The sequence below is a fragment of the Plectropomus leopardus genome, chromosome 20 (assembly GCF_026936395.1).
Source record: "Plectropomus leopardus strain MGB_pleo_1.0 chromosome 20, ASM2693639v1, whole genome shotgun sequence".
NCBI lineage: Eukaryota > Metazoa > Chordata > Actinopteri > Perciformes > Serranidae > Plectropomus > Plectropomus leopardus.
The window spans coordinates 23,168,772-23,185,184 of NC_142195.1; the positions used below are offsets into that span (position 1 = coordinate 23,168,772).

At 39.4% G+C, this 16,413-nt stretch overlaps 1 protein-coding gene across 11 annotated transcripts in view; it reads left to right on the forward strand.

Moving 5' to 3' along the window:
- The window catches only part of vav2 (vav guanine nucleotide exchange factor 2), a 267,876-nt gene that overhangs the window by 187,222 nt on the left and 64,241 nt on the right, over positions 1-16,413 (forward strand). For all 11 annotated transcript variants that reach the window (XM_088071147.1, XM_088071150.1, XM_088071151.1 and 8 more), the window contains 3 exons: positions 1,055-1,123; positions 2,357-2,457; positions 15,784-15,883. In XM_088071147.1, the coding sequence (XP_087927273.1) occupies positions 1,055-1,123; positions 2,357-2,457; positions 15,784-15,883 (270 nt within the window). The remainder of the gene's footprint in view (positions 1-1,054; positions 1,124-2,356; positions 2,458-15,783; positions 15,884-16,413) is intronic.

Consider the following 16,413-nt stretch of genomic DNA (forward strand, 5'->3'; position numbering starts at 1 on the left):
CAGGCCTTTGGGCCGGGTCACAGCATGGAAATGTCAGCTATTGGCAGATTCGTTGGGGAGCACAAATGTCACAGGAGCTGATCGATAGGGTTATTATTGGCTCAGCCTCCACAGGAGACACTGCTCCCCGGGGCTTTAAGTATAGACGCGCACATCACAAGGGCATACGTGAGCACACACATACCGGAAACCAGTGTTGCGGAGGTTATCCAAATAAAAGGAGGGATCCATTACTCACACACTGTACATATTGCCTCTCCTAAAATTGTAATCGACATCACTACTGCTGTAAAAAGCCCACAGAACTCGACGTGCATCCCTTGAACAGCTAATTCTGTGTGCTTAAAGTGTCATAAACTCACACACACCATCTCACTGTAATAAACCATCGCCGAGATCAGTGCTGCTAACACATCACTTTCCGTGTTGACAGATTTCATTCGCGATTTGATGGAGTGCCGCAAATCATTCGCTCCACTAATTTCATTAAACTAAATGTGTATCCTGTGTTTCCCTTGTTGGACCAACGCGAGCCTAAATGAGAATAAATAACCCCTCTCATGATCAGAGGACTCGTTAAGCTTAATTGAGTTGGGGTTAATAAAGCCTCATTTTTGCATTGCTTCTTAGTTGATCTATTTGTTACTATTATTATGATGGAATGTGACAGCCATGAGACGACGCTGGCGAAACAATAGGCAGGTTTTTTTCATTTGTAAGCATAAGTGCAGCATAGAAAATAGCTATGGCAGATACAGTGTTTTATTCTGATATTAAAAAGTTAATGCATCGTGAAGGATGATATGGTGGCTCCATCTTTTACAGTGCAGCCTGCTATTGAATTTATTTGTTGCTGCTGTTAACTTTGAGTTTTGCTGTCCTTCAAATACTTTACAAATCTTTACAGATCTGCAAAAAGCTTTGCCAGAGCTTTATTTGATTTATCAATACATATTTGACATAAAAGAAATGGACCACTTTGAGCTACAACATTTGTTTTTACAAAGAATTCAGTCGTATTTACTGTTTTCACCTGTGTGTCTTGTTTCTTTAGAATTACATGATTCCGTTGAAGCAAGTCTTGAGTCCACAGGACATGGAGGCTATCTTTGTCAATCTCGAGGTGAGTGCGCACTCAAGCATAGAAAATGATGTGTATACAGCACGGCTGGAGGTGGCACACACCAAGTGAATAATTCAATATGTGTACGGATGGCTGAATGAATGGCAGGATGAGTTGTATATACATTAGAGTTGTGATGCTTTGCAGAGTCCAGGCTATGATGTGCACTGAGATTTTAGTGTTACGGTTCATTGTGCAGGAAAACACCATGTTCAGTTCTTTTTGAGAAGCTTAGCAGGCGCTCATGGGATATCACTCTTGCTGTACAACTTGGGCAATTATTAGTTTACAAGGAAACAAAAATGAACATTTCAGTATTGCACCAGTTACCTAAATGCGGATATATAAACGAGCATTATTGCAAGGTCTAGAACATGCTGTACTGAACGTTTCAGGATGAATACATGTACCATTGTATGCCTAATTTATTGTACAGCCTTGAAAGTAACTGTGCAGTTTGTATAGATCTATATATCTATTTAACTCTGTCACCAGGCGTTGACCTCAGCGCAGCACAATGGATACAAGTGCTCCCTCCTATGCTGCACGTAAACTCTGCAACTCACTTCCCTTCTCAGACTGGCAAACTGGAGTCCATTACAAAATCAAAAAATGCTCTACAAACCCTGTCTCTTTAAACTGGCTTGCTTACTGTAGCTGCAATTAATGCATCCTATTTAAAATTAATTTTAAGTCATCACAGAGCCATGTTTTATTCTGCTTATTCTATGGAAGATTTCTTTTATGCTTTATAATCTGTTTTTTTTTTACTTTAAATATTTCTGACAATGCTCATTAAAATAAATCCTACAGATTTAGCATTTTGCAACAACTTATATTTGTGGAAATGAAGTTTCTTGCCTTACCTACCTGACAAACAAATACAGGTCAATACTGCAGCCTGAGGCTGACGTGACCCTCTGCCTGAGAGCCTTCATCTGTCCAGTTTAATATGCAAATGCAGTTTTATACAATATATGTAGCAGGGGGTCTGTGGTCCTTGGCCTGAAAAATGTTAAAAACCTCTGATTGCTGGTGCTTTGCTGCATGTTGTATTGTTCATTTCATTTTATGTTTTTGATTTTATGATGTTATGTGATGGAATTTTGTTATTATTATTATTATTATTATTATTATTATTATTATTATTATTATTATTATTATTATTATTATTATTATTATTATTAAGGTTGCATTGGAATGATTCTAATGTTTATTGTGATGTTCTCTCAGGATGTAATAAAAGTCCATTTTGGCCTCCTGCGAGCCATCGATCTGAACATGGTCAGTGGAGGAAGCGGCCTGGGGAAGATTTTCCTCGACTTCAAGGAAAGGTTAGTGACCTGAAATCTGCATCTGTTCGAGAAGAAGCTGCACTTTTTTCCTACCCTGGAGGCTGCATCATGTTGAGTATCCGCAGATCAGTCAGGGGATTGCTGGGATTAAGCGTTCACAGAGTAAATCGATTAAAAGAAAACATGTTAGATGAAAAGAGCTGAGGGAGCATGTAACCAATTGTTCCCCATTCAACAAAAACGGTCAGAGTAAATCCACTCAAGAAGACTGCATTTGCTTTTCAGTTCTATTATCTGTACAGTGCTGTGTCCTCTTACTGTACGCTACCACATAATTATCACAAGTTTTAATTTTGACAAAATCTCCAAACTCAGAAAAAAATCATTTGAACCTGCTTTTGCAAATCAACTTCTTCAAGTATTTGCTAAAATCAGGTTTTACTTTTTACAAGTGCAGCCACCTGCCGAATCTGCTCTGTTTCAAGATGGAAATCATCCTCTGCACTCCACCATGTAGAAATGACATGCAACTTTCGGTTATAATTGTTTGGCACATTACTAAGCCTGTAATACTACCCTCATTACAACTATAGCTGAAGTTTACTATTTGCACTATAATTTAAAACACCATTTTTGGTATGTATTATATTCCATTTACAGAATAATTTAGTTTTCCTCTTTTTTTTCTTCTGTTAGAGCTACTTTTCTATAATTTGTTCCATTTGTGGCCCATTTTATAGTTTAATAACTTAATTTAATCTAATTGTAACATTTTAAATATCTGTTTATGCTGTTTGTCTGCGTGTAACACGGAAAAGACTAACTAAATTTCATTTCACAAGTTGAAATATAGCACAGCCATCGGTTTTGACAACGGAGGTTGCGCTTCTTCAATGGGATTCATGGTTGGTTTACTAAACCCAAATCCTGTGAGCATATTCCCAAAAAGTGCGTAAAGGTAGCACACTCCAGTGTACAGGTCCAATTCTGTGATCAACACAAGGGCAGAGTGTATTAACTCTGCTCTTGTGTAATTTAATGAATTGTAAGCTCACATGCTCTGATAAAGGCTTTGTGTCTGTTTTAATGGGAGTCAAATAAACACATGAATTGTGGGTATTTTCTCATCCGTGGCTTGTCAATTTGGGATGTTCTACCTTTTCATACTATTTTAGAATAAGCACAGACATACTGTTTTACTTATTTCAACAAAATAATGTTAAAGGACTTCATTATCGACAAAATGACTTTCTCATAAGATCTTTGTGGTGTGGGGATTATAAAGCGTCATGATCTGGAAAAGCTGAGGTTTATTGGCAACCAGGGCTTTCTCCCTGATGGGTCTCCATCTTGGCCAGCTGCTGAGCAACTGTGGATAATTTGCATCCCTGAGGGGAGCAGTGATTTGCCTCCCTGCTGTGCCGAGCGCGGCTGCTTCATAGGTAATGGTAATGATGGTGATGAGAGGTTCTGGCCCCGGTCGTGATTCCATAAACGGCCATGGGTGTGCCACTCTCTCCCAAATGATACACCTATTACTGCAAAAGTGAGGTGCACACTTCAGTGCGCGTGTGTACCTGTTCTTGCATGCATAAGCATGTATTATATTCCTCTGTGTGGTGATACTGATAGCACACACAGTTTTCTCTCCCCTAAACCTTCCGACCTGAAACAGGCAGTCACTGTATTTCTTTGGGCGACGTCAGTTTGCATACGTAATAGGCTCATCGCAGGCCTCTTCCTTAAGCCTAGGGGGCCATGTTACACAAAGTTGGTGTGACACTACAGACTCTATTCCCACTAATAGACAAAGGCAGGCACATACTCTCCCCCTCTTCCCCACGCACGCATGCACACAGTACTACTGTATCTCCTTCCTTGTTCAGCTCATCTGAATCTTTGATCTGATTGAGCAGTGGTTGGAAATTTGCATTTGCACGCAATCCCAGATAAGGTCCAGCTCGCCAAAGGTCCCTGCAAAGGGCTGGGAAGTTGTCTCGTGAGAGCTCAGAGGATACACATGGAGAGACAGAAACAGCAAAAATACAGGAAGGGGGTTGAGCAGAAATAGTAGTTTCTACAGTTCAGTAATTTACCTTGTTGATTAAGCAAATTGTAATTTTTTTCTGATTGTGATATTAGCCCTTTTGGGCAGATCAATACAATAAGGAGGATAAAACAGGTTTGGAGTAATTGCCTGGTGAGCTCCTTCTTTGTTTTTTGGTTTGGTCTGGATTCGAGTTTTATTTTTTTGTTTTTTTGGTTGTTCGCTTGCTTGTTGTGTGAAAAAATTATATAATTCTAAGTACTTCTATCAAAACTTCACTTTTTGGCCAAAAGTATGTGGACAGATGAACCCTACAACCAAATGTGATTGTTAAACATTTAATTTCAAAACCTTGACATTAATCTTCTGCTATTACAGCCTCCACTATCCTGGGAAGACTTGGCTGCAGGGTTTTGTTCCCAGTCAGTCATAAGAGCATTTGAGCAGTCCAACACTGATTCGTTGATGAGGCTTGGCTCACCGTCTTTTCAGTTCATCCCAAAGGTGTTGGGTGGGATTGAGGTCAGGGCTCTGCGCAGGCCAGTCAAATTCTCAGACACCAAACTGGGAAAACTTTGTCTTCATTAACCTAGCTTTGTGCATAGAGGCTTTGTGATGTTGAAACAAAAGTTTAAACAAAACTTTGGAAACGCACCAAATTTAAATATTATACTGTTGTGATAAAGGGTAAGATTTGTATTTTTCAACCTGGACCCTATTTTCTAATGTTTTTGTGTCAAAATGACTAATGGGAGCAACAATTTTTGAAATTGGTCCAGTATAGAGTGAGCCGTGGGAAAAGGGCTGCAATGTAACCACTTGGGGTATGTTCACACTGTCAATTTATGTCCACTAAAAGTGCTTGTTTTTGCCACTGACGGGCCCAAGATATTATTTTAAGTGTCTGACAACTTATGATAAACATCCCATGGAGATAGACCTCCTCTAAAGAATAAGATTCTTTTTGTTTAACCAGAAACAGCCGTAAAATTGTTATCTCCAATTCCATGGGACTCCATTTAAACAACAATAATTTTAGTGTGTATAGACTAGCATATATTCACATCTAACTGGGTTTATTTCTACCAAACCAGAGTTGGTGATTGTTGTTGGAACAGTGGAAATATGAACCAAGATGGTTGTAGTGAATTTTATTTTTGTTCCTGTCGACTTTCAATGAAGCATGTTTTGCAATGATGAAATTATCATTTATTAAATGTTGTCTGGTGGATTTGAACATAGAGATTTGGGGGCTGTTTTTGGTTTAGCAAAAAGGATCTTACTCTTTAACAAAGAGCTCTAATTATGTATGTATAATTCCCATAAGTTGTCAGACAATTACAACGACAATTTGAACTTGTTGTGGCAAAAAGGACACTTTAAGTGGATGTGAATTGACTATGCATATGCCCGGAGTGGTAACATTGCAGCCTGTTTCGCTGCTGCCTTCTGCAGTCCTTTTGCTCAATACTGGACCAGTTTCAAAAAATAATGTTTCACGCTGAAAAATACCAAACTTACCCTTTACAAATTTCCACAAACCTTAAAAATGATCCCCAGACCAAAGGTGCACATTTTGTCTACCTTGTGGTTTCGTTATGGATTTTAACCTTCTATCTCTGACAGAAATATCTAACATTTACCTTCTATTTATTCATAAGAAAAAATGCTGATGACATACGGTTCATTGTTAATATTTGCCTTTGGCGACATTCTCCAAAACGCAATGCAGGGTTATTTTAAGCAAAACAGTTCATTAGATTTGCAGATTCTGTGCGTCATAGGCCTCGACTCTTCATGTGATTGACATGTATACCTGTCTCATTATGAGCTACTGCAGTGTCTTGTCTCTCTCTGGCGATAAGCAACAGTGACCAGGGGATTTGGACTCGGACAGGGCGGCTCTCATCAAGCATCTTGGCGATTTTCTTGAGGACCTGGCTTGGCATAATTAATTTGGTTATCTATGCTTGTAAGTCCCTGTGACCTTTACAACAATGTGGTTGTATCTTTTTTTCCGTACGTTGGTGCAAAGATGAAAAGCTTTTTTTCCTCTCTTTTCTGTTTGTCATTGAACTGAATGCCACGCTGAAAATGTCACCGGTTTATCTTGAATACTTCTCCATTCTTAAATAGCCAGAACCGGGCTGAATGGTAAAGTGCGCTCAGCGGAAGTTCTATAAACGTAATGTGCATTCTGAGTACCCTCTTGTTGATCTCCTCATTTGTGACATTCCCCAACTCATTTCCGGAGTAATCTGGTGCCCTGATATCCTTGCAGTGCCTAATCATGGCTGCACTATGAGTCTCTTTATTGGAGGTCTTTGCACTATGTTCTCCTCCATTTGCTGTGTGCTGGATATGTTGAGTGGAGGTGAGGGGGTCCCAATGCCATGTGTCAGAGAATATTAGCTGGCTCCACAGCCTGTCACTTCTGGTTTTCCTGGAGATTGGCTCGGCTCGCAGGGCTGCACGAGGGTGGGAGGGTAAAGGCCCAGGGCGCAGTTACTCAAAATTGCATTTTCTGTGAAATAACATGCACGACAGCATCCTCATTATGAAAGAGGCCAGCGCAGCAGGGCAATATCACTGGCACTGAAAAGAATACAAACAAGCAAGTTTTACTGCACCAGCAAACTCTCCAACCTAAAGCAAAACTGCCACAAACAGCACATACAGTACTTACGCAAACTTTTTTTCCAGTTCTGGATTTCTGTAGTTTTTATAATGTCATGAGGAAAAATTTTGGCTCTTGCAGAAGAAAAACATGTCAGCTTTTATTTGCAAGTTAACGCATCAACCGCAAAGGTTCAATGTGGAATTTCTGACCACTATAAAGCTATGGAGCAGTTTGGTTTTGTTATGAGTTGGCCCATGTTTTGTCTGCCTGGTGCATACCCACAAAACCAGTAAAGAGAAGAGTAAAGAGTAAAGAAGAAGAGTGCACATGAGCAAACATGGATGCATATGTGTGGGAACATATTGTTGCTGAGGGGTGCTGCACAGAATAGATACTTTTTGTGTGCATGACTGTGTATGTGCACGCTGTTACAGGACCTGCAGGAAAACTGCTCAGATGTACTCACATAACTGTTAACACAGCAGTTATTGTGTGCCAAATTTTCTAATATTTAATTTTGCATGCTGTCAGACATTTAGTTCACTGAAGCCGCTCACCATGTTCCCAGGGTAAATCACAATGTGATGTATGTTTGTTGTCTGCTCCATGGTTACCTGCCATTAAAACCTGATGGTTATGTCTCTAGCATGCAATATATCTTATGCATCTAAAAACCAGCTTCAAAACGACATACCATTTTCTGTTCTTTCTCAGCCTGTTTAGCCTGTCTGTGCTATTACTTTGCCATCCAGGTTTTCCCACACATTCATTTATTTGAGGCAGGCTACCACAAATAAAACATCTGCCGCCACAAATGGATTTTCTAGTGCTATTGAAAAATATGTACCATGTGTTTATTAAATGCACCACACTCTCGGAGCGCCAAGCGTACTGTTGTCTCCGATGAAGCAGAAGAGTTCCGAGTGCAGTGGGGTGAAACTTAACCGTTCATTTTCTTGGATCTAAAAATTTGCATTCACTCACTCTGCTTCCGCTCTCATCCATCGACCTGATCAGCTCTGACCGGATCAACTGATCAATTATTCAAGCTTAGGGATAAATATATCTCATGATGAGCTTTGCTTGTGCTGCGTTCACTGACCCACAAAAAGTCCAAATTTAGAGATGGGGCACAGAATGATAAAAAAGAACACATGCACACAGCCCCAGCCACACACAAACACTGCTACTACTTCTGCAAAATATCTCCCCAAGTTTGATCATAACCTGACCCTTGCACTTTAACCTGACCTGATGATGCTGATGTCACATTAAATTGCAGACTAGAAGAATATGTTACATTTGTACATTTTAAACTTTTTTTCATAGATTTTCAGACAGGCTTCTTATATACTGTTCGAAATTTAAAATTTAGCATAATTATTGTATAACAGCCAACTTTTTACCCCTTGTCAATAGGGGGATGCTGCACCTTTCCAGTCCCATGCATAGTTGTAAACAATGCAATATACAAATATTTTGCAAAATCTTCTTTGCAATTGTTATTTGAGGGAGGAAACGCATACAGCATGTTTGTTAGACCTCAAGGTTGCACACAATGCATTTTGATGAGACGCTGAATGTAAGCATAGCTTACAAGAAAAACTCCCTAGGGCACATTTAATGGGCTAAAATTTGTCTTTGTTGTCTCCTTGAGCATATAATCCTAGCTCATAACAAAGAAATCTTACCTGATTTATCTTTATTTTTCTGGTAATGAGAGGAAAATTGACATCTGCTCAAATGCATAAGAAGACAACACAGAGCCTACGTCTAACCAGGCAGCATTCGCATCAGTTATGCTTGACTCTTGCAAATGTTGTGTCTTTTGAATCTCACTGCAATTGTTTAGCTTCATAACTGAATATTCCACAAGATGTTTGGAGTCATGCTGTGAAGCTATAAAAATGTTCAAGGTTGCTTTTGTTGTTTTGGAAAACGTGGATATGGGGCTGCATTAGCTTGCAATTTAAATAAGATATTAAATCCTGAAGTTATAAGACCTTGTTGAATGGTATTTTAGATTGCAAGAGATTAAAGCAGAGATATAAGGAGAAAACAGGAAATGATGAGTTGTTACCTCTCACAGCGACTTGCTAAGATGTGTTGTAAAGTAAGGAGCGTGCTTATCGCTATGTCCTGACTAATAATGGATGACTGGGCCAAGAGTGGATGCATGCTGCGTCAGCTGTTTTGTTCCTTGCTTGTCTCAGTGAAGAGGACAAAGCCTCTTTCTGGTCTTTCAAGTCTCAAATGAAAAGCTATTATTAAAAGTGTAAATGTATCATTTGTTTCCACACAACATGGCGTCTAAAGATTCACTTGTGCTTTGGCTAGTGGTGAGGGATATAGTGACCTTGGGTGTGATGCCACTTTTGTGTTAAGTACAAAATAATGTTTCATACATACAGCGTTTCACTCCTTGCCTCTCAAAGGCTGAATGCACAACTCATCCAGTAAGAGAAACAGTGGGACTACACTGACCTTTTTTCATTGTACATGTCCACATCCATAGTATTCCCTGAAAAATACATGCTATTATAATATTGTCTTTTTGAGTTCCATGAATTAAAGTACTTGGGAACCTTGCCCAGAAATGAATATATAACAATCAGCTTAACCATATAAGTGCACTTGTCCTTTACTAAATGTAAATTAGTGGCCCAACTATCGTATTTTTGTCTGATAAAGCCTACAGCAAGAGAGATATCCCAGTTGATTACCTTCTTTTAGAATTAATACTTTCCATCTTTTTTTCTGTTTTGGGAAAGAAGAACAGCACTTTAAGCTAAAAACATTCCTTGCTGCTATATAAAGCTATTGAAGCTAAAATTTTACAAAGCATTTGTCTCTTTACACATGTGGGTGATATTTGGGAGGATTGAATACATTTAGAATGTAATGGAAGTCCAGTATGTTGTACTTTTAGCTCTACTTTGGTCTCTGCCATATAATGTGTTTCATGGTCATGGCTGCTACATGTGCTTTTATGGTTTTGTGATGTTTCTGTGTGAACTTCTTAAATGGAGCTGTCTGAGGATGTAAAATGAATTTTGCTGTAAACAATACGGTTGTGTTGTATCATATTGAATTGGGTCGTATCACGTCTTATCGTACCGTATTGTACTGTATCATATCATGCCGTACTGTATTGCATCGTATCGTACCGTACCGTATCATACTGTATCGTATCTCCTGACATCAAAATCATTCCCTTTAGCTGCTGGATGCTCCACTTTGTTCACCTAGTTAACTGGTCACTAACTTTGTATTGGCTGCCTTTAGGTGCTAAAGCAGGCAGCGAACTGTGGGTTTACGTATTACAGCTGGTTTGCTGAAACCAGCTGCCAGCTGCTGCTGCGGTAAATGTGGCTATGTGAGCGCTGAGACCTGACACTACACATGATTTGTAATAAAATAGTGTTGCACAATAGATAAATATTTTATCATTATAGTTTTGACAGCTTTTGTGAGGAAAACACCTCGAAAGTTTGTGATATTGCACTTTGAATATAGTACCAGTATATTAAATTATATTCTGTCTTTAGCTGCTATTGTGTCTGATGTGTGCCATGCTGATAGCTCTCTATTTGTTAGACTGCAACTGTAACTAACAATTAATTTCATTGTCAGTTCATGTGACAATTATTTTAGATGGATAGATAGCTTTTATTGTCCCACGGGAAATTCTTTTTCAGTCTGTCCATACATACAAGCATCAGCGAACCCACCGTCCAACCCCCCCCCACGTACCCACAAACAAAACATCCCCAGACAACGAAAGACATCCCTATAAAACAAGACAGCAGACAACATAGTCACAGGCCCAGGAGGAGCAGTATCAACATTGTGGGGGGGGGGTTAAGTGCGGAGATGGCAGAGGGGACAAAGCTTTTTCTCGATAAATATAGTTGTTTGGTCTATAAAATGTCAGAGAATGTTGAAAAGGGCCCATCTGTGTCTTTCAAAGCTCAATATGACATTCTCAAATATCTTGTTTTGTCCACAACCTTAAGATATTCAGTTTGCTGTCATAGAAGAGAAAAGAAAGCTGGAAATATTGACATTCAAGCAGTGGAGGATGAAGTATCTGAAAGCCATAATTCAGCAAAAGTACAGATATCTTACCAGAGTTGGTAGAATTTAAAGTCACCTATTAGAGTAGTACTTGGGTACAAGTCCTAAAATATGATATTTTCTGTACTCAAGTATCAAAAGTAATTTTATAATAGTATACGTACTTAAGTATGGAAAGTAAAAATACAAGTACATGTCGTTAATAAAAAGCAAGGGGTCCAGATTTCAAGGCATTTTGTTTTTCTTTTCAACATGTACACTACCTTTAAAATGGAGAAGACATTACACTTGAAGAAAAACAAGGTCATCTTCATAACTTCAAGGATTTAACGAACACAATCCAGTTTTTCCCTCCCTCACATTCCTTCATTCGTCCGTCTGTACGTCCATCCACCCCCACCCCCATTCGTCCTCCCTTCCTTTCCGATTTTGTAGTAAGTGACTAAAATACTCAGGGGAAATGTTTTGGAGTAAAAGTGAAAATTGACAGAAATATTAAAACTCAAGTAAGGTACAGATACTCCTAAAAGTATTATTACTTTGCTACAATGCGCCACTACATTAAAGAAGCTGGAATTTTGACCTTTTTTAATTAAAAGAAGTACTTACACAGATTAATAGATAATCTAATCAGTTGGGGATTAATTTAATAGTGGATAACTAATTAATCAATCATCGCAGCTCTAGACTAATGCTGCCGTGCTGCGCCGCATGGTTGAAGGAGAAGTGGGACAAGATGAGTGCAGATGCCAGAGAGGAACTTGTGCCTTAAAAAAAATAGAACTTCAGCCATCTGGCAATGTTTTGGATCCAGGAGAGAGAGGACATGGCGCAAGTCAGTAACTGAGTTCACTTTAATATCTGTTTATTTATTGCATGTATCGTGCAGCCCCATCCCTAATACCAAAACTGTAACCTTCATGAGGCTAAAGATGCCTCCTCATCACACCATCATGGCGCAGGCTCTCTGGTCAGACATGAGTTTATTTGCCGCCAGCGGAAACTTCAAAGAAAGCGAGCCCTCAGGCAGCGGAGAAAGAGCGGCTTGCTCCAGGCACACTGTGGTACACATGAAAGGACACACACACTAAAAGATGGCCTTCTTTTAAACTCGGCCAGATGAGCAATACAAATGACTCTTTTAATGACTCTTTCTTTCTCTCAGCTCTTGACATTGCTGTGAGAGAAACATCATCACGGTCTCTTTGAGTGTTCTTTGTAAAGGCCGCGCTGATCGATAAAAATGAGCGTTCAAACAAACTCCGTGAGATCAAGCTTTTACACTTTGTGCAACAAATCCCTTAAGAGGAACGCTGAACCTTTGTAACCTCGATAAGTAGCTGCTTCACCTTCATTTAGCATACTTTAATTTTCCTCTTTTTTTTTTTTTAAATAATGTCTGTAATCTTTTTTACTCACGGCTGCCATTCCTATCTTACATCACTTAGACTCTTGAACCGCTACAATGATTCCCACATTCACACCAGAAGCATGATCCCTTTCCATTTCTGTCCTTATAACATATTATATGACGGGTGTCTCTGGAACGTGCCCCTGGATCCTCGCTACGCTGCACAGTCTGCCTGCTTTCTTATAATTGATCAAGGCTCCCATTAATCTCAATCACTTTGCTGTCCTGGAGGGGCGGGAGCTGAGGGGAGCTGAGGGGAGCTGTCTCCCCGAGTGTGGATCAAGTCTTAATCAGGGGCTTGTTAGCCCAGGGCCAGTTGAACCAGCGTAGGAGCCTCACTGCAGGGGGGCTGTTGTCAGAGCACTGCATGAGCTCCAGTGAAGCTCCAGGGATGATCGCTGGTGGATCTCTGTGAAGCTACAGATGATCAGCCAATGAATGAGTCTGACAGAAACGTTGCTGTCAAGAGGGAGATTGTGGTTCAGAGGTTCACCGCCAGCTAAACATGGCACTGACTGAACATTAGTAGTGGAGATTCGTAAGTCTTTTTACAGTAATAGGCCTCATGCTGCCTTCACAAGCTCTTCGGAAATGAGTTACGAGCACATGAACGGCCCCCCAAAGTCGTACTTACGAGTGGGAAATAGTGAAATTTTGATGACACCCTAAAAACCCTCAAAAACCTGGTTTGACATCAGTTTTGTTGTGCTGCGTTCAGGTGCCTCTTATAAGCTATTTAATCTTTTGAAACTTGAGCAAGTTGTTTGATTTCTGTCAAAAACAGGAAAAAAAAGACAATGACCAACTTGGCAAGTAATTAGGGTGATGATTAAAATGACCTGGAAATGTATTTTAAAAAAGGAGAAAGAATTTAAAGAAAATTATTAAAAACTAGGAGAAAATATCTATATATTGATATATATTATTTGGGTCATGTATAATTAAATTGCTTATTGCCTTCTTCCCGTGTCTTGGAAAGAAATCTTTACCAATTTGCTTGGGTTGCAAAGTATTAATATGCTTCTTTAAAACCAAACAGCAACCTCCAGGGCTTAAGAAGGAAGCAAATGCAAAAGCGCCACAAACTGTACCCCTGTACTCTAATGACCGCGCAAGGCTGGCTTCAAAAGCAAGTCAGTCCGCATAGACCTTTATGTTTAAATGCCCAACTTTACAACAGAAATAAACATTTACAACCTAGTACAAAAAATGTCTTTGGTCTCCAGAGCTAATTTCCCCATTTAATACAACTGCACAGAAGTGATTTTTTATGAAACTCACCTGGTCCAATTTCATTCAGGCTTAAAGTTATGCATATTTAGAGGTGTGGTCACTTTGAGTGACAGGCTGTCTGTGAGGTGTCGCCACAGCATGTAAGTCTGATCCACCCCATGCTCCGTCATAGCTCCACCCTCTTGTCCAAATTTGGTAACTTCTGAATCAAAAACTCCAAGATGGTGATGGCCAAAATGCCAAACTTGAGGCTTTAAAATTAGCAGTCCAAAAACCACGGTCACTGTGGCTACATCCATGCAGGCTGTGCAGTCGATGTTTAAAACATAAGGGTATTTGCAAATAAAAATATGTCAAATATAGTGAGTCTTTCTTATGTGGAAGTTAAATTAGGCACATAAGGTGAAGTAGGAAGAGCAAGAATTAATGTGATTTCGTGGTTTGATTTTCACAGCTCCGTCAAACAAACTTTCCTTGCTCGGTCTGTTTGCGGTGCTGCTCTTGTCTGTGTCACAGATCTATCCGAGGCTTGATTAGACTTCAGGGTGCCAGCTCTCTGCACCGCCTCATGCCGCTCAAGATTCAGATTAAGAGACCGAAGTGCCAACTCTAACGGGGGGGGGGGGGTTAGCACTATACCAGCCGTGCCAATGCCCTACTTTGAGTCAGTGAGTGAGCGAGAGGAATGTGTGCCACGTGCAGTGGCATCCTCCAGGCAGGATGACTTTGAACTTCCTCCCAGCTGAACTCACAGATCTGTGTCAGGGTCCCATTGTAATATCTAATGAACACAGCTCTCATATCCTCACTGCTCGGAATTAAGAGATTTTTTTTCCTCACACGCTGATAAGAGGAACTCTGCAAAGCAGCTGATATAAAGCAGCGTCTTTCATTAGTGCTCTGTGATTACAGCTTATTGGCAAGAGGACGCGGCCCCTCCAAATATTGCCCTGGGATCAGAATCCAGTCATTACTTATTCATGGTATTCACGTATTTTCCTAATCATACCACATTTATTCAAAAATTCATTTATCTGCCCCCTATAGTGCCAAATGACTCTCAGGCTGACCTCTCAAATTGTGTTATTAATCTTGAAAATTAATGTGCAGTACATTGCCGAGAGGCACTAACCAGTTCTCAGTTAATTGTCGACTCAAACAGCAATCTCCTTTGTCTCCATGTTTTTACAAAGATAGGATATATTTCCAACCTTTTGAAACAAGCCTCATTAGTGCTTATTAAGCTTTATTTTTAGATTTTTAATCGTGTACTAGGCTGAGCAGGTTTCATGAGCTCATGTCTTCAAATTTTCCTATACTCAACGAGAACAAGCAGAAAATATCTGAATTAAAATCCCAGGTGTAAGTTTCTCTAAGCCGACGTGTATGTTTCATCGTTTGAAGCTTAAACGTTAGTAACATGTTCAGCTACAGATTTCCTTGGGGTTGTAAATGTAGTAAAAGATAAAAAGAGAGTAAAGTCAGTAAGCCAGAGAAGATACAGATGTACTAGTGTTTTCAGTACTTTTGATTTAGACCATAGTCTTTAATCAGGTTGCCTTTAAGCTTTCTGTTCAGTTTTATAAATGTTGGACCTTAGAAGTCATTAAATAGTCCTAAATCTGAATTTATTAGGTTTTACTTGCCACAAGCATTTATTAATGTATTAACTAATTTTATTTATCTATGCTTGAATAAGAAAATTTTGTCTTAAATGTGGTTAAAATGAATGAATGAATTGGAAAAGGTCTTAAAAAGCACTTGGACTTCTCAGTCTTCCTCAAGGTAAAAACATGATAAATGTGACCAAATTTGGATGAGTTTCTTCTTTTTGTAGCACCATGTAAACAGAACAGGCAGAAAGAGCCACAGTTGCACATGAATCCACAGTTATATGCAGTTTTCTTTCTATGAAGGACAAGCTGTGACAGTGTCTTCAGATTAACATTTTATTGTTATTGTTGTGTCCTTTGCTAGGTTGTTGATCTACGGTCAGTACTGCAGCCACATGGAGAACGCCCAGAAGACACTGGATGAGCTAATAGCAACACGAGAGGACGTCAGGATTAAAGTAGAGGTAATGACCATCTCTACTTACATCAACTCCCTACAGATTTGCAACTGATCAAGTTATAATATGCAGACGATGTCTTGTCAAGAAAGATGAATGCCACTATGGGCAATGCTGTAAATGGCTATAGGATTTAAAAAGGAAAAAAGTACTCAAAGCAAGATGGCTACCTTTTACATTAATCCAACCGTGTTGCATAAGCTATTATGCAAATTGACTAGAATCTGGTTTACAATCTACGGAATCTGACATCTCTTTTAAAAGTCAAATTTACTGTTGAATAAATGATGACATAGAATAACTAATGGCTTTAAAAAAAACATAAACGTGGTCTTAATTTGCTGTGGTGATGCACAAGTTGAGATGAAATCATAAAAGCGAGTAATGTCATTCGCAAACATGCCCTCAGAGCATTTTAATTCATAATATTCTTTTATTCTGAACATGAGTCAACATTTGCCCATTCATAGAGCCAAGTTTGTTTACCTAGTGACGGCCTTCAAGATGTTCTTGTCAAATGTTCTTAAATTGTAACA